We start from the raw sequence: 19,243 nt of genomic DNA, 5'->3' as shown, positions 1-19,243 counted from the left end.
GCTTGTAATATACACGGATCCTGTTTGCCCTATGCATTTGAGAATGTGTTCTGGCAAGGCTAGCACATTAGTCTAAAGGATTTTAAGCTTTTAAGAAAAGTTCACATCAAGATGATGAGATCTCTTTAGAGTGAAGAAACATTATCATAAACTCAGAAGACATGATAACATTACTGAAAAATATGGCAGAAACAGAAGAAGGATAAAAGTAGATAGATGGGACACAAGCAAGAGGCATAGAACTGGAGACATAGATATGATAAAGCAACAATTTGAAACATAATGACTGGAAAATTTCTTGTGATGCAAGAGTAAGGAAAACCTCACTAGATAAAAAAAACATACATAAGGCGAATAATAACAGTGTTCTTCACTAAGCATTTAGGAACCTACTACAAAGTATCACTGAAACAAGGAGATCAATAGGATTCAAGTGATATATATATACACTCATGCACTTACCCACAAAATAATTATAACAATAATGACAATTACTGGAAATAACTTATGACAAAATTTTACTAACTGGAGGGCATATAAAAGAGAAAGGTATATCAAGAAAAATAAAGCAAACCCCACAAAACCGAAACAATTCCCTATCTTCACAACAATCATCTCAACACTGTGGAAAAGTAAACATTTTTCTGGACAAATGATACCCACTTAGAATGGGATAGTAAAAGGGGAAGAACAGCAAATCTTTCTACTTTGTGCATTTATGAGGAAGAACACATTATTTTTGTACGTAATATTACACCTACTACATGCACAACAAAAATTACAGGTACTTCATTATTCATTCTCACAAAACACTTCCATTTAAAAGAAGTCTGAAGTGCCAGCTTCTTCATGACCACATCCCTACAGTCCTTGCTTATTGAGATTGATCAAACACTGTTTAAATCACTAGGAGTTCCTTCCAAGGACTTCAAGGGAAACAGTATCAGGACCAAAATCTATGAGTAGAATACGTTAACCAAAAATCAAACAACCAGCAAGACACAGAGGCAACATGCAGTGAGGAAACGTATGTGAGGCATAAGTGAAAGCTTTTTTGGTATATGAAAGCATTTTCATGAGCTCTTGCCACTGTAACCTTGATGCTTCCTGTATTTATCTGCCCTTTTTTTGTCACCCCTTGCTGTGCACTGTGTAAGTTATAAAATTCTGGTGGCATGTTCTTTTTAATCACCTAGAAGGCATCATACGCTCCTGTGGCACTGAAGTGAATAAATAAAATGAGGCCTTTTATTTTGAGAACACACAACTAACAGCTCTTAGTCATGATGTATGTTCTACTTACCCAAATAAAAGCCTCAAATCAATGCAGTCCTTCCTTCCAAAGGCAAAATATTAAAAAGTACATATGTTTTAAAAGCTCCTATGCATCATCCTAAAGCTGAAGTTGTTGACAGTCTCTAAGTGCATAAATTCACAAAACACCATGCCTAAAACCAGAGCTGGCACACTAGTTTGTTCCTCACAGTGGGCCCGCCACAGTTTGTGCTTTGCAGCAGCACTGAGACCCCTTTCTGGATTTACATGATGCAGATGGATGACATTTTGGTTCCCTTTACCCCTCATCTGATTTCCTATAATTCTTCATTTTCTGCACAAAGGTTGGAAGTTCTGCCCCAAAATAATGCTACTCCTGAAACACTGTCAGATGATTTAGGGCAGTTTTGGCAGACACTGGTTTGTAAGTACATCAGCCTAGGTCTGTGCAGTAATTATATGGTGCTAAGATCTAATTAAGTCCATGTACAATTTCATACATGTTTTATTGCTAACTTTTCTTGTAGAATGGTCTTACATGAAATGCATGATACAATATTAGATCTCACTAAATCAGGAGATACACATAAACTATCTAAAACCTAAAGAACACAGATACTAACCCAGGATGTCATCTCAAAACAGAACACCAATTCCTAGCATGAGAAAATTTGGCAGGCAGTTTCTGTGAAATATTTTACTATTTACTTTACTAGACACCAAAAAAGTATAACAGGTAACGAAGGGTAAAATAGCTCTGGAACAGGCCCTAAGCTTTTCAGTGTTTTCAGACTACAGTCGGAGAACTGATGACAGATCACAACCACCCTGGCAGCTGCCATGGCTTGGCAGAGCTGGGACACCACATGGCATGGATGGAATATGTATTGTCTTAATATAGTAGTTCTAAACATAAATGTTTTAAAGATATTTAAACACATTAGTAGGACAAAAAGAGGACAACAGAAGGTTGGTTTTACTATTACCTCTGCTATATCCCTGCTGTGTTCTCTTCTTAGTCTAAATTTGTAGAAGAAACATGCAGGTTTTTTTAATATAAAGAAATTACGTACAGATAAGATTTGCAATAAAGCTCATCATTCATTCCTCCTTTCTAGTCTCTTTATTACCCTCATTAATATTGCTTTTCTGTCTACAGACCTGTGCCTCCAAGTGCTTCCTCAATTTCTCTTGCCTGAATAGGACTGTGGGACTTATCTCAAGGGTAATATTAAGTTGCACTCATGTATTTCCAAGATTTTTATGTATGCATCCAGCCTCTGACTTTTGGAGATCAGAACTGGAGGTTTAACTGTCCTTCTCTAGGAATCAACCAAATGCATAATTTTCCTGGACTTGTGATAACACTTCAGTCTATTTAAGTGCATTCACAGAGCTCAGTAGCATAAGTTGTTATTAAAAGAAACTCTTGGGAATCTATATGGTTAAACTTTCACTGAAGCCCCCATATCTTCACAGCCACCTAGATTTTACACTTGCCTAAACACCATGCACATTAAAGAGAGATGTGTATTAAAGACTGCATCTTCAGGTTGTCATAATATCCTGCCTGAAATAAAAATGAATGAACTCTTAATTTAAAAACTACCCAGACAAAATGCAAACTACTAGCAGTTGGGAAAGATAATTATTGTCTCCCTCTGCTTAAAGCAAAAAACCCCCAACAACAACAGCAACAACAACATAAGAAAAAGCATACAAGAAGAGCCATCTCACAAGTCTTTAGCTAGATCTGGAATTTGAGAAATAAAAAAAGTGCCAGCTGATGAATTACAAGCTTAATTAAATCTGGGATAAGACATTTTAGAGCCCAAAGGAAAAGTGATTTGCTGAATGTCAGCATGCTCAGATGCCCACCAGTGAGCAGTCCCTCCTCTGTTCCAGAGTTTCAGTGAAGACAACATACATGTCAACCACAGTAGAAGAAATACAAACTAATGAAACTGTGTGTAAGCTGTAATTACACTGTCTCAGTGAATGGCACTTGGGGTATTGTGAACAGATTGTACATGTTACTTCACACAGGGCCTAATGAAGCGTTCCCTGTTCTACAAACTTCACCTCTTGATTTAATTAACCTTCATACCTATACATGCACTTCCTACCAGTCATAAATGTTGGAAACCCCTCAAATCAACAACAGTGCTTTTGAGCTACATTTGAAAAGTAACAGAGGTTCGGTTTTGTTCCGATTGGCAGCTCAGAAGTAAATAGCAAGGAAATTTTAAGGTTCTTAGAAAATAAAAACTCATATGGTGAATTTGTACCTAAATCACCACTCCTATACATGACATCGAATCCTTTAAATGAAATTGCAATGAAGCAGAATTGATTCATTCACAACAATAAAAAGTAACTAATATTTTACTAGAAGAAAAATAAATATGAAAATAATGTAGGAGAGCCAACCTTATAAATACCTTTAGATATTAAAATATGTTCTGTTTTGCAGAACAAATTAGATGGCTAGCTCACATCTTAGGTTTGTAGGCATGGCTTTGCCGAATACAAATATATAAATATATAAAACTAAAGCATTTTCACCAACCCTTAAAAATGGAAAGAACACTCACCACTGTTGTCCCAAATATAAAAATCATCTCACAGACCATAGCAGTTAATCTTTTACAAGTTTAGGACAGAGCAGGCTGCTTACAACCACCCTTCAGGCCTCCCATTAGCCTTCATGTTTGCCAGGACCATTTCATAATTTTCCTCCTGTACAAATTCCTGCTCAGACTCGAGCACTCAAGGACAAATCTCAACAAATGCAAAGGGAAGCTCTGTCTATTCTCCTGGCAGGACAAGCTGAAGAGGAAGGGAAACGGCAAACCCTCATTTCACAGTTCTCTGCTAATGAAGGTCAGCATTTTCTGCTGCCCTTGTGTTTTTAAGGAACAAAGAAAAAGAATTGCACCTCAGAGAGGCACCTCAATGACACAGGATCTACCAGGGCTGCCCCTGGTAGGCAGGGCTCAGCTGAGTTTCCTTCATGAAGACTTGGTAGCTATGTAAACGACAAAGCAAAATTAACACACTTTCTCTGCTTCCCTTCCACCGGGATTAGAGTTTGCATAAGATACTTTATATTTTGCTTCTTTAAAAAATCAAGTTGAAATTACTTAATGCACACATTAGAAAAACACTCAGAACTGATTTAGAGAATACAGGCTGCACTGGAGAAATATTAGTAAATTCTACACATCAACAGAGAGCAAGTGAAAGCTGCAGAGATAATTTATGTGAATCTCCAAAGTCATTTTAATAGTACCTCTCATAAAAAATTAATCTGCAAAAGTTAGCGAGCATGACACAGAGGAGGAGAACCAGTGGACTGGATAGAAGTTGGCTGGGGGATAAAAGGAAAAGTTTGCCAGGCACAGAAAATGAGGACTCTCCTTGCATCTTAAAATTGAATCTTCTGTTCTTACATCCAGCTCTAAAGACCTACCAAAAAGAAGTACAAAGACCTCCCTAAAAGCCTATGAAGCAACACAATTGTTACTGTAAAAAGAACAAAACCAAACCCACATAGAATAGAGCAGAAAAAACCTCAACAAAATGCAACAACATTTATGGTTACATTCGTTACTCCAGAAGAGAGCTTTCAAGGAGGGAGCAGAAACCTGTGTAATAGAGGCCATAAAGCAGGGTTTTAAATTAACTGAGAATTCAGCCAACCTTGACAACTTAAACAGAAGGTACCACGTCTGTCCTTTTCCTTCACTGGAGCTATGCTATTCATGAGAATCTCAAACAATGTCAATGTCATTTTGGCATAAAGGATAATAATAATTGTATTTATGATATATCCCTCCAAAGCTGCGTGTGAGATCACTCTAAAATATACCATAATACATAAAAATATTTAGTGTATTTTAAACCTGTACTTACTATTTTTCACTTCAGTAGAAAATTTGCAGCTACTCTAAAGCAATGTAGTGTTCTGCCTTATACCATTTTATTGAATAACTAAATAAACAAGTATGTTGCTCAATAATGTAACAAGAGGAGTAGCTAAGCACACTTGCTTACCTCCCTACACAGCAGCTACTTACTCAAAGGCCATCCTTCACCTTTGTTATTCTCTCCTTGATTCAGTTCTTGGGGCCTGGCTGCATGGTAGTAATTTGAACTTCAAGGTACCAAGATGTAAAGAAATACTTTAATGCCACAAAGTGCCACACTCCAGTGAGGACAGGGACACAGAGCATGACAAATGACAGTGCAATTGGTGTAGAATAGTTGGGGGAACATTTGATACAGGATACACTTGGAGCTGCTGTGGTGGTAGCACAGATCCTGTTGGAAATTGTCCATCACTACACAGGCTGTGGTCTCAGTTGACAGCAGGGATGCTGAAAATCCCAACTGAGCTTTGCCTCTCACCTGGTAGAAAGCAAAACTAGAACCAATGCCTTCAAACTCCTCTGGTCTAAGCCTGAAGCTAAAGGCTCTCAGTTTCCAAGGTGCCTCGTCATGGGCAGTGTCCACTCGATTCCTGCCATTTTCTTCCCCTCTCCTACAGCATTACCAAACAAGGTGGCCACTCACAAGTCATTTCCACATAGAGCTCAGCATAGGCTCAGGAATTCGCTAAGAATCTGAACACATCTACAGCTCGGGATGCTCCACAGATTCACTCAAAGTTTGAGTCCACATCAATCAGAATTAAGTCAGAATTGGGTGACTTCAAGCCAAGGCATTTATAACTTGCATACTGAAGCACTCTGGGACCCTGTGTTTCAAATCAGAATCTGCATCACATTTTTTTAGAAACCTCTATGTGCCGTGTGGTACAGGCATTCCCATTTTTTTTGAAGTTTAGACAGACAGCACTGACCCATTAACTGTGTACCCACCGAAGAGGAATAAAAAACAATATATTACTGAGGACTTAACAATACTGGAAGCCACAGGGCAGCAGGTGAATCTTCTGGGGATGTCTCCTTGCACTCTCTTATCCTCCTTGACTCACAAACTCCTCTCACAGTACTTCATGTGAAAGTCACTGCTACCCAACTGAGAAGCAAGGCTGCTGCTGGCACCTTACACACCGAGACTCTTCACCAGACATTCACAACTCTAAGGGCAGTATGAGCAACCAGGCTGCCGTGGCAGGGACCTGGCTGTGTGGCAAAGATTGCCACAGAGTCCTTCACTGATGTATTCTGTACACTAACACAACTATGAACAGTCCTGGAAGACCTAAAAAAATCAAGGAAATGGTCAAAACATGGTGAAAAGCATTTTTGCTCAAACTTATTTCCAGCATTGAAAAAGTAGCTATAGCTTTTATAAACATCAACATGGAGTTTCCTTACAGTGATCACTTTCCCATCTGGAATGGTGAAAGAGTAACACATAGGGTATAATCCTGGATTTCTGAGAATTTTGAATGAAAAGGTAGAGAGCTAAGCTCATAGCAATTTTAACACCTTCAGATTCCAGTAACTGCAAGGCGCTATCCTGGGCACACCGTTGGGTTTGTCAATGTAAAAGTAGGGTAAGTTTTAAGCAAGGACAGTGGCCTTTCTTATTTCTTACAAAACAAAACTCCAGATGAACAACATGCCAGAATACATGTAGCACAGACAAGAGCACGGGCTTCTGGGTCTATAATCAGTCTGCTTTTCAAAGCCCAAAGCTGTGAACTAATTTATGGCCCCAGTTCACTCGTATTTGCTACTACAGCAAAATTTAAAGCCAATCCAGCTGATACCTGGCTTCACAGGAAGGGCTTTTCACAGACCTAAGTAAAAAGCCTTTTTCCACTCTAACTGATACTATTATAGATCTTACTCAATAACTAAACCTAGATTCCCCCTTTTTGCTGTTGTTGGCAACAATCAGATGTAATACAAACAACAGGTGTTTTGTTTTTCCTGGGACTCTGAAAAATTAAGGGTCAGTGAATGAAGGAGTCCTCTATTTTCTTGTGTACCATAAAAATAAATAAAACTTGATTTGCAAAATCCTAAGCTGTATTATGTGCACTGCTTCAGACTGCAGCTGAATGGAGGCATTTTACTCTGGTCCTCAATTTCAGAATACAGTGCAGAGCAGAATAAAGCCACAGACATGGAAAAGCTATTTATAGTGCAAGTGCCCCAAGGAGATATAGCTAATAACTAATTCATTGCATATCACACATTTGAATGCAATATGAAAACCTCCCAGTTACTTATCAGCACAGGAGAAAAGACCCCACTGTGGCTTTCTTTAAAATAATTAAGGATTCTTTACCAAAACATTTTAATCAAACTAACATCTCCACAGCAGTCTTTTCTTTCCTTGCCTTATAGCTATTTTATTAGGAGGTTCATACCTACTAAGTTTTGATAAAAGCGCTGATATAAGTTTTGATAAAATGATGCTCATTTTCCTAGGTAACACATTTCTTTATCAAATAGTTTTCTACAAGCTGGATTAAAATCCAATATATTACTGGTCATATCAGTAGGAAACAAATGGAAAAATCTGCTGAAGAATTCAGTGAGCTGTGTAACTGTAATATCTGCATATGATGAGGTTTTGGGTTGGGCTAGTTTTTTGCTGTAGAGAAAACAGATCAGCTAAGTATTATTCCATGGACTAGACTGCTGAATATTTTATTACAAATGATTAAGAATTAAACAACAGACAAGAAAGACAAGGATTTGTAGTACTTGAGAGACATCAATAAGCACATTGAGCTTCTGTTCTGCTGCAAGTGCAGCAGAAACAAAGCAACAAGCTGACACAGTGCTCAGTACAATGACGGCCTTCTTGTTTCTCCACACCCACAATTTTCGTTTTCTTTTGCTTTTCTTCCACATACTGACACCAGGTGTTGTAACAGCTTGATTCAAGGAGAGTGTCCCAAGAACAGTGTGGTTTCAGCCAGTTCTGGTGCCAAGAAGGTATCAGAAATAAGCTGGCAGGGGAGGCTGTGAGGAGCCCCAGCTGGTGCTTCACAAGGAGCTACTATTGCCATGGGACTCTGATAACTCTAAGAGAAGAGTAAGGGCCCTTGGGAACAAGAAGGAATAAAAAAAGTCCAAAACACCCCCACCAATACCATAGACTATCCTGTGGCTCACACTTAGCAATGACCCACTATTTAACCTGGGCGTTCTGTTACTTCTTAATTAAAAGGCAAGTTTTTGTTAACAGGTTTTATGCTTAAATTAGAATTAATTGATATCTAGAACAACGTGAATGAACTCCATCAATTTGTAAATCAGTGCCCCTAGGGCACCTGGCTTTTACTGAGTAGCATGGCAACATCCCAATATTACCTTTACCACAGCAGAAGCAGCATGGAAATTATTTGTAACACAGTAAACGTAGACTGTAACTAGATATTGTGAGCTTACACAGCCTTTTATTGATGTTGTTGGATCAGTGAAAATGCTGGCAAACAACACTGAAGAATATATGCATAGATATCCTAATGATTTAAACATAACTTCCTTTCTGTTCATCAATCTTAACAGAAACAAAAGTAGTTACCTTGTACACGGAATGTTTGTTTGCAAATTTATCAGTCATGAAGGTCAATGGGTAAAACTTGAATAAACATATTCTAAATCTTCAATTAAATTTAACAGAAAGAATGCAGATCTTCAATAATCTTTTTAGGGCTTGGGGTTTTTTGCCTTCAGCAGAATATTCGATAGCATTAGAAAGCACAGCTCAGTGATCCCTGAACACCCATTTCCAGAATCAGACCTTTTATAGAAAGGATACACTACTTTGTCTGTGTGCATTGCTTTTACTTAGGAAATGGAGAGAAGGTGACCTGAGGGTTTTTTAATTTCAGATTGAGAGAGGACTTCTGTTTTGGGGTTTGGGGGTTTTTTGGTTGTGTTTTCACTTCTGTTGTTTGTTCATTTCACTATGTTTACTTTGTCACATGTTTATTGATCATATGCTTTAGTCTGAATCTCTGCAATACGCAGAAAAGAAGTATGTCCCCACTGCAGAGCAATCGAGCAACAATGTATTAATTAGGATTATTAAAGCAAGCAAGGTAAATTATACTGGCAAATATCCGACAACAAAAAGTTGCAAAGTGTAGTTACAAGAGGGTTTAAAAATAACTACTATGCAAAGTAGCATTAGTCTGAGCTAGAGCATGTCCAGACTACCAGCAACACAAAATATGCAAAGACTCTACACAACTTCTGAAGGCAGAAATTAGCTTAGCTGCTTAGGTTTCTAAATATATAAAGGGTACATCAGCTATTGAAACCAATTGCCACTTCTTAAATTTTGCTCACGCAGCATTTAAAACTTTGAAGAGCACAAGTGCTATCTAGTCATCATATTAATTCTCTAATCGTGACTTCTCCCATCAACTAAGTGGCAGATAACTTTTTTATATGTTAATACTTAAACTAATCTTTATTAATTGCTGCCCCAATATAAACTCACTAATGGCTTCATTACATCAATAGGTGAAGAAATAAAACCCTAACAGAAAACACTAAAATCAAATAGTATAATAAAATATAATATAATACTATATTGGATATAAGCTTTTCTGTCTTTCCTTCAAAGATCAGAATTACCTACTTTCCCCAAGAAATGCCAAGTATTTCACTTTTAACTTTTAAAACAAGGGAGCAGTGCAAAGTGTGTACATTGCCAGAAATGCAAACTCATTAATTATCAAACCTGTACATTTTAATGGCAAAAACCATAGCACTGAATATCAAAGAACTGTGACAGCACATTGGGTTTGGAATCTTTAAATGTACAGCATAACACTGTTTGAGTCAGCACCTTCTCTGTAACACAGGGAAGTGAAAACATCTTTTTGAAAGAGCAAGAAGAGAAAGCTAAGCAGTGATCTCCTCCTGAGGTGTATTTATAACCACTGCCCTGCAAGGGAGCATGGTTACTGATTATGCTGTCTCCTGATGATGTACCAATACAGGATTCTGATGTGCCAGTACATCACCTTGTCAGAAGCAGCTCGAGCAGCAGTAAATAGCAGCACAGTGAGCACGTGCTCAGGGACCTTACAGTGCTGAGCGTACATAAAGTTCCCATCAGTGTGCTGCTGCTGAAGAACCAGCCCCTGAGCTGCTAGCCATGGTTGCTCTGCTTCCAGACGGGCACACAGGGAGAGAAAGCGAACCACTACAAAAGCAAACACCACAAAACACTGCATTATATTCACTGCTCGAACAGAGCAAGGCAGAATACCAACAAAAACTTTCTCTCCTTTACATTCTAAGTCTGTCTCAGTGCGTGCTTCTTACATTAGTACAGCCAATCCTCTCCCAAACCAACCTAGAAATTTCTTCCAATGAACACTGAAATCTGCATCCTCCACTTGTGTCCCATGACACTTACCCACACAGAGGAAGTGGACTTAATAGCATGAGCTGTATATCACCACATTTTAACTCCAGCTAGTATCCAGCTGGAGCATCTTGAGTCTCATTTTAAAAACTTCAGCTATATATGAAGACCTTTCAAATAAAGGATCAAACTCTGAAAAACAATCACATAAGAAACTCACTTGCCAGTAATACTTCTCAAGATACCTTTCTATAATTTAATTAATTCACCGAGTGACTACTAAGCCAATATAAAATCAGTCTGTGATTATACAGCCAAATGCAAAAGCATATTACAAAAAAAATGAGCAAATTTCCAATTTTTCACTGCTTAACTTCATTAAACATGCTTCTCATTTAACAGTAGCAGCATCCCTGGGTGTCAGGTATTTCTAAATTCTGAATTAGTGACTATTAAAACTCTTTCAGTTATTATCTGGATTTTAAAACCATCTTCAGCATTTCACTACTGTAGTGGTACTATCTATGCTAAAAGAACTTCTTCATGCTCTAGTCGTGGTGCAATGTGGGGTTAAGGAGAACCTAAGCCATCCTCTCTTCTCTCATTTATCAAGGGCTGGAAGATAGACTGTCCACATCCAGCACTTCCAGACCAGACATTAAACTCGAGCCTCACGCCAAAGCATATGGTTAGCTTTCATTTTCTTGCCAGCTCCCAGATATTTGCAATGTAGTGCCCACTTTTTCTCTTGAGAAGGAACCTTTCTCAAGGCCTTTCCTGTTCTGAAATTATTTTATTGGCAGCCAAAAATTTCCTAAGGATTGCAAATAAACACAGAAACACAATATTTTAAAACTTAAACCCACCATAAAATACCATCAGAATTTCCTAGAACTAAGAAAATTAATTTACCTCACATTCAATCGGAAGGTATCCCTGCCCATGGCAAGAGGGTTGGAACTAAACGATCTTTTAGGGCCCCTTCCAACCCAAACCATTCTGTGGCTCTGTGATTCAAATGGTTTGACCTGCCCAGATGTTGAATAGATAGATTTAAAATAGATATAAAGACTTATCACAAACACCTGGCAGTGGAGAAGATAAGGAAGAATTTGACATAGATCACTACAGCCAGCAGCATATCAGAGACTGCATCAAACCCCAGCAAAAAAAGATCTACTCATCTTCCTGTTCTAGTAGTGATACACATAGAAAATTTACCAATTATTTGTGTGCCAAAAGTGTGACCTGTTGCTGTCAGTTGAAAAGACAGACATATTTTTCAATTATTTCCTGTATTGTACAAATTAGGCAGGAAAACTATTGAAACCTTTCACTAACCTCTCAGCAAATATATATATTTCAAAGCAACTACAGTCAAAAGAAAAGTCATCTATAGACCAAATTTGCAAGGTTGAACACCAGTGGCACCCATTCTTTAAATCTAATATTCTTTTGCCAGACAACAGAACCCAGATGTTATACAGCAAATTCCAAGACATATAAAACTCACAAACTGAGTGTGAGCTTTTACTGTGGTCAGCTGACGGTTCAGTCTGTGGTTGGTATGGGACCTCCCTCGGCAAGGCATGGACATTCACAGGGGGCCAAATGCATCAGCCAATCTGAACAACTATTCACTGGAGAACCCAGATTCTCTCTCAAGTACTTAGTGCACTAGGAAGAAGCCACTGGAAGGATTTGTTCTCTGGGTACAACACCAAAATAAGGATAAAGCTCAGCATTTGAAGGTGGAGGCAGCAGACAGCTGCAGCCCAATAAGGAGCACAAATGAACCAAGAAGATACACACAGAAAGCATCCCCCCTGTCTTTGAGCAAAAGACAAGACAGCTTTGAAGTCTCCCAACTCAATATCTAAACTATACAAAAATCGAAGTTGTAATAGTCTGTACAATTGGATTAATATTCCTCCAATGTCATGCTCATATAAGACATTTAAAAAACCCCACTTAAACAGTCTTAATTTTTAGGTGTACTACTCCAAAAAGATCTTTAAACTGGTAACATTCTGTATTATGAAAGTTATGTCCCTGTAGTTCAGGAGAGACACAGGTAGGAAAGAATATTTTCTCATCTAAAACAGAAAAGAGAAGTTCTGACCTCAGAAAGCAGCTAGTTGGCACTGAGATTGCTTGCTCATTCCAACAGCTAGCTAGAGATACCACAGCAGACATAAAAACTTAATTATTAACTATCATTTAGAATAGTACTTACTGATCTATTTTTTCCTTTGGATAATACAGATGTTATTTTATACTCAAAATCTATGCTTTGTTAGAACATAGCCTGTTTTCACTTTATGACTGCTGAGCATACGAAGTAAAATGATAATGTGTCAAAAAGGAAGTGGAGTTTTGATTTAGGTTTGCACTCTTCCATGGGTAGTAAAACCAAATAAAGTTGTGCTGCTAACAATCCCACTGTCTTGCCACTGAAAGCAAGTTTGTGAATCCCATGAGAGGCTAAGTTTCCCACCAAGCTGCAGACTTGTAAGGAACTGTCAACATCAAATGCCAGAGCCAGGCCAGAAGTCTCTTTCAATTAATTTTTTTTGAGAGCACTGGTGAAGAGATAGTCCATGAGAATGGGGACAAATTGTACTGTCACAACTACCCAAAAAGCAACAGAATCAAGAGTCAAATGACATCAAAAATGGTTAGTATACATGACTGTACCTTGGTCTATCATTTGGAAGATATAATTTATCAGTGCAAGCAGTGCAGCTTGTCTAATATATTTAGGGCTAAGCCCAGATGGATTCAGTCAAGGAAATCTGAGGATTCTAGATGCCACCAGAGTCGCCTTGCGCACAAGCTTCCTTATAGCTTTCCCTAAAAAACAAAGAAATTCAAGACAAAAATGGTGAAAACTCTCCTCATCTAAGGATAATTTTTCAAGCAGGAACAAAACTGCTGACCCTGTAAGCAAGCAAGCACCTTGTTCTCCCAATCACTTTCAATAATAGAAAAATACTTCCTCAGTGGATGTTCCCGGACTTGCAAACATGAGTTACAAGCTGCAGCCCAGATCTCTCTAACTCCTATGTTCACTTACATCAGTGAAATTAGCTGAGACTCAAGAGAGTTTCTTCTCTCATTCTCATAACTCCAAAGAAGTAGAAACTAACTTTAGAATTACCAGCCCTCATCTAAGTCACTGAAATAATTCAGTACCTTGAAAATTCCTTAATGTGAAACCCACTGTATAGCTGTTGAAGGGATTCAACTCATATTAATCAATTTACTCTCCATCAACAGTTCAACAGAATGCCTGTTGAAGCAGTTTGCAGAAGCATTACCTGCTTCAGTCAATAAAATTTAAAATGGAGCCTGCAAAATCACTCTACAGGATCTAGAGAACAGGTGCTCTTTCCCTTTTAAAGGCAGGATCTTCCTAATGAAAAAGAAAAAAGTGATAAAGGAAAAAAAATCACACAAGTGTATAAATAAAATGCTCTATTTCATAGACATAAACTGAATGTAAATCATCTGAATATAAGGAGAGGAAATTAAAGAACCGGATTTTATATTAATATTGGTATTCAAACCAAAGCAGTACAAAGTATCAGCCTCATTCCAGGTGTGTATAGCCAAAGACAAAAATCTTATGGACCCATGAAAAAATTTATTCTCCATTTTAATTTGCATCTTTCATTTTTCAAAAGCTTTTCTTTTCTAGGAGTTACATCACAAAGTAAATACATGCAAGCACTGAGTAGGAAAAAAAGAATATCTATTATACATTTCAGGTTGATTTCAATGCTTATTTACACATGCTTATATTTAAATTTGCAGAGCTTTGGAATTCAGAAAGATGAAGTGCTGCATCAAAGCAATTCTTTTTATTAAGGCATTTGTCATTATGGGAATCTAGTCCAGACAGCAGCAATCCACTCAAGTTAGTTATTCAGGTGTGTATTTGCATGCACCACACTCTCTCATGAGAGAATTTTCTTTCTACTTGTATTTTCACTGTTAAAAGCAGTACTTTTAATAAACAGTGAATCTGAATCAAGCCCACACTATTCTTTTGGTGGACATGAGGTGAGTTCTCTGGGTATGTAGATATCACATCTCTAATACATAATTTCCAAAATCAGTGGAGGGGCAAAACTTACACCAGTAAGGGACTGGTGTGCATCACCACTTGCAGATTCAGTACAAGCAGTGAAGAACTATCAGTCTGTGTCTGCAACACGTGAATGGTTAGCAAAGCAACATGGAGCAAGCCATGGTTTTGAACAATCCATCAGAGCACAGAGTATTCTTCATATAACCAAACTTAAGCACACTTCCCATCTCTCACAGTGCACTTTGCTTAAAAAGGCAGAACTCTACTAAATGAAATCCCACTCTTTATGACTTGCCTCAGAAGCTGGGTGGCAAGTAGACATGAGGAATTATTAGCCAAGGGCAATATCTAGATGAAGTCATATAGGAGAATACACATATGTTAGGGGTGACCCAAAATCCAACCAATATTAATATCTTGTATAAATGTTCTTGAAAAAGTATTAAAATGCAAGGGCCACTGTGGAAATTGCTTTCAAGAGTTTGAATATTCTCGTCCACTTTCTGGCTTAAGAATTTTAGATGCTCAACACATTTTAAATTATGTAATTGATTTTTCTTGAATCAAGAACAAATTAAGTTATTTCTAGATCTTCTATGTCACCACTGGAAGAACTAACCTAAGCATTTATTTGCAGCAAACAATTATACAAGAACTCTGACAAGTTGTATTTCTATTTCTCTAGAAGCCTTTTGTTGAGGCCTTTACATTTACATTTCAAACCATCATCCCTCAATAAAGTCACTATATCCCTGATATCAAGTGAAAATCCAGACCAGGGATAATAATTGTCACTTATTTAATGGCAGTGTGCTTATGAACATTTTGATTTCATAATCACCTTCAGGATGTCTTCCACAGTGTTTTAATACCCAGAATGGTTACAAACCAGCCTTACTTTTCAGAAGTGCCCTCCATACATTTTAAGTGCATGCCACCAAAAGGCTGTATCCAAGAAAAACAAGCTCTCATTCTTTGCTCTCCCTCCTGTATCTACACGATAGCTTTTTTTTTATAGCTGAAAAATCAATATAAAATATCCCATGTTTATTACAATGCAAAAGTATCTGCCATACTCTAATGGCATAAGGACTACTGGTCATTTGTATGTGTCTTGCAGTATTCCGTTACAGTAAGTTAAAAAACACTAATAAACAATTAAAAACTCATATAACAACAAAAATCTCAACTGAAAATATCAGAAGATAAAATATCAATGAACTCTGTAATTAAAATCCCATTTGTAAAAAGAGAGCATGCTTAAAAACCATCTCCTCAATGTATGGTTTTTATGTACTCATGCATCCAGTGGCAATAAATAAATGGGGAACACCACATGTGTTAAATTTGACCATTCAAACCCATAAACTCAAAATACATTTCTTGATCCACCCAGACTTTTCTAGGTTTTTCGCTTCACTGAAAAACATAGGAGATTGTTCCATTAATGTTTTTTAAAGCATAGATTTGACATAAAGAAAAATAAATAACTGACCTAAAAAGACTTTAGCCTGTTTAGCTAAACAGTCATGGGAAACAACCCATGTTCTACTTATTAGGATAAAGGAATCCCAGTGCAATAAATTAATACTTACTCCTTATTATAAGCAAGGAAGAGTTTTACTCTTCCTTTTATTTTCCTGTGACATGACTGGTTTAAGCTCTGCTGGTTTTCAGTTTGTTCTGGTTTGCTTTGGGGTTTTTTGGTACTATCTTGGAAGCTGGATTTTTCACAGTTTGCTGAGCTGATGCAAATCTTCATCTTGATCTCTTGCAAAGTCATGTACCACGTTCTTGGAAACCTGTGTTTCCTGAAAATCAGAGCTTTACTATTCTGCTTTACTATTCTGGTGGCTGCACAATGAGGTTTACCTGGGTGTCCAGTGACAGTGAGGAATTCAAACACTGAAATTGAGCCATTATGAATGTCTAAAAGCTCACGGTCTCTACCAGCATCATTTAAAGACTCTCCAAGATTCAACTTCATCACTTAGTTACTATTCTTAGTCAAACCCCTGATAACTAGGAGGTGGTTTTGTTCACAGCGAGAGCAGAGCTATCATTATTCACTGCCAGCACCTTAGTCCACAGTGGGACATTATTACCTGCATGCAGAAATGAAGGGGTAGCACATAAGGCTCTGGGACAGCAAACAAAAGCTCTCATGACACTTCTGGGAAGAAAAGGCAAAGGCTTCTTCAGAATATCCTGCTATCCACAGGGAAAGGACTGTTCCCCTCTATTGTACAGAGCACACAGACAAAAAACATTTCTAGAGGAAATCCTTTCTCTGTCTAGTTATTTCCATAATCAAATATGTATTTCCATATACTTATCAGGTGTATTGTTTACATCTTGATGGGCTTTTAGTATGTAGCACTGTTTTTTTCAAATGTGATTTCTAAACTTAAATCTAAAAGTTTCATTTTTTGATATAGGCATTAATTCAGCAGGAAGTTGCTTTGTCTAAAACAAGCTCTGTCTTTTATTTGTGCTGCTGATACAGTAGCAGACCGGGTAGGTAGGACAACTACCTTGCCTTCAAGCCAAGAAGCTTAAAACCTTCTTGGACCAGCAAAAGTCCTCCTGTTTTGAATAGTTCATCTGTCACAATATACGTCTCTCTATCTTGTCTTTCTTTTATCCTTGTAGCACTGCCAGGTACGTGTCAGCATCATTAGAACTTTAAAAGCCTTATAGATTATCTAGCAGTTGTTCAGAATTTTCTGATTAGCCAAACAGCAACACTAAAATTGAGCAGACAAGCAGAGTCTGGCAATTCTCTATGTGCAAATAGCACCCTGTCAGAAACATACTACCATTTAGTAACACAATGCAAAACAATCAAACATGGATACAGAATTAAAAAAAACTAATAATTTTTTAGCTAGTAATTACTGATACCTTTGGGTGATAAAACAACATAGAGAAATTAGTTCAGTCATTCAATTTTTACCATCATCCTGGAAAAGGACTAGTGCCTTTTACCACCATTACTAGCATTCAGTAACACATCACAATATATACCATATACATAGACTGTGATATTTTCTTGAAACTCAAATTCTGCCTTTCTCCCAACCTCTTCAGATTCTTTAAGCCAAAAATACCTGCTCTTTTGATACAGCTCTAGCCTATGTGACCAATTTCTTATTCTGGGCTGAATCACTACAAAAGTCATCCAATTGGTTAAAAATAAAAAAAGAATGCTGAATACCATAGCAACTGGCTTGCAGCCTTGCTAACATGCAAGAAGGATTTTTTTACTTGAACAAGAGCTACAAGTGAAAACACTAGGCCAAAATCAGATCTGGCATAATATCAACAATGCAACAGAAAGAAGTTATTTGACCCCTCCCCAGTCTCTTCCCTGTAATACCTTTTGTACAGCAGCAAATCTTCAGATTCTTATTAAAACACAGTTCAGAGAGCAAATTAAAACGTGTGCCACAGTATTGATTCTACATATACATCAATACATGGCAGAGTCTTTGCAAAAACAAATAGGACTAAATGCCGAAAAATCAAGTTATGAAAGTAGAACAATAATAGAGCTTGATCTTCACTTTTAATTAATAGTTATATCTTTCCATAACTAAAAGGATTAAAAGTTTCTGAAGAAACATCTCTAAATACAGATAACACTACCTTGCCTGATTTAGTGATCACTTTTAGGAATATATCAAAGTAGTCACTTAACATCAATACCCTTGAAGAATTGTATCAAATCTATAAGGAATACATTTGAAGCAGCATATTGCTCTGGAATTACTGCAAGAGTATGTGTGTTCAGGGCAAGGTATTGGCAGGGGGTGGGCTCTGTAAGAAGAGACCAGAAGCTGCCCAATGTTGGACAGACCCACTGCTGGCCCAAGCTGAGCCCACAAGTGGCACCTCTGTGATGACAAATTTAGAAAAGGGTAAAAAACCTGTTCAGCAGCTGTGAGAGAGAAATGAGAAAACATGAGAGAACCAGCCCTGCAGATGCCAAGCTCAGTGAAGAAGGAAGGGGCAAAGTTCTGCAGGCACCAGAGCAGAAATTCCATTGCAGCCAATAGAGAAGACCATGACAATGCAGGTTGTCCTCCTGCAGCCGGTGGAGGACCACAGTGGAGCAAATATTCACTCTGCAGCACATGGAGAACACCAAACTAGAATATGAGGAGGTGCCCTGAAGGAAACTGCAGCCCATGGAGAGCCCAGACTGGAGCAGGCTCCGGACAGGAGCCATGGCCCATGCAGGAAGCCCACGCAGAAGCAGGTTTTCAGGCAAGAACAGTAGCCTGTAGGAGCAGCACATTCCTGATGGACTGCACCCCATGGAAAGGATTCATACTGAAGCAGTGGAGAAGGACCCATGTCGGATAAGTTCATGAAGGACTGTATTCCTTGAGAGGAACCTCACGCTGAAGCATGGGAAGAGCATGAGGAGCAGCAGAGATGAAATGTTATAGACTGAGAGCAACTCACTCCCCATTCCCCCTACACCATTCAGGAGTGGCAGAAGGTGGCAGGAAAGTTAGGAAGGAAACAGGGAAGTTGAGTCTGGGAAAAGAGGGG

General features: G+C 38.0%; 1 protein-coding gene across 8 annotated transcripts in view; it reads right to left on the bottom strand.

Annotated features, from left to right (window-relative positions):
* PPP2R2C (protein phosphatase 2 regulatory subunit Bgamma) overlaps window positions 1-19,243 on the bottom strand; it is a 207,936-nt gene that overhangs the window by 77,829 nt on the left and 110,864 nt on the right. For 2 of the 8 annotated variants that reach the window (XM_032108547.1, XM_032108548.1), the window contains exon 2: window positions 13,288-13,443. The exons of the other annotated variants lie outside the window; for them this stretch is intronic. In XM_032108547.1, the coding sequence (XP_031964438.1) occupies window positions 13,288-13,300 (13 nt within the window). In that variant the 5' untranslated portion in view covers window positions 13,301-13,443. The remainder of the gene's footprint in view (window positions 1-13,287; window positions 13,444-19,243) is intronic. 8 annotated transcript variants of the gene reach the window in all.

This window comes from Corvus moneduloides, chromosome 5, assembly GCF_009650955.1.
Source record: "Corvus moneduloides isolate bCorMon1 chromosome 5, bCorMon1.pri, whole genome shotgun sequence".
In the NCBI taxonomy this organism is placed as follows: Eukaryota; Metazoa; Chordata; class Aves; order Passeriformes; family Corvidae; genus Corvus; species Corvus moneduloides.
This window is presented reverse-complemented; position numbering and strand designations above follow the sequence as displayed.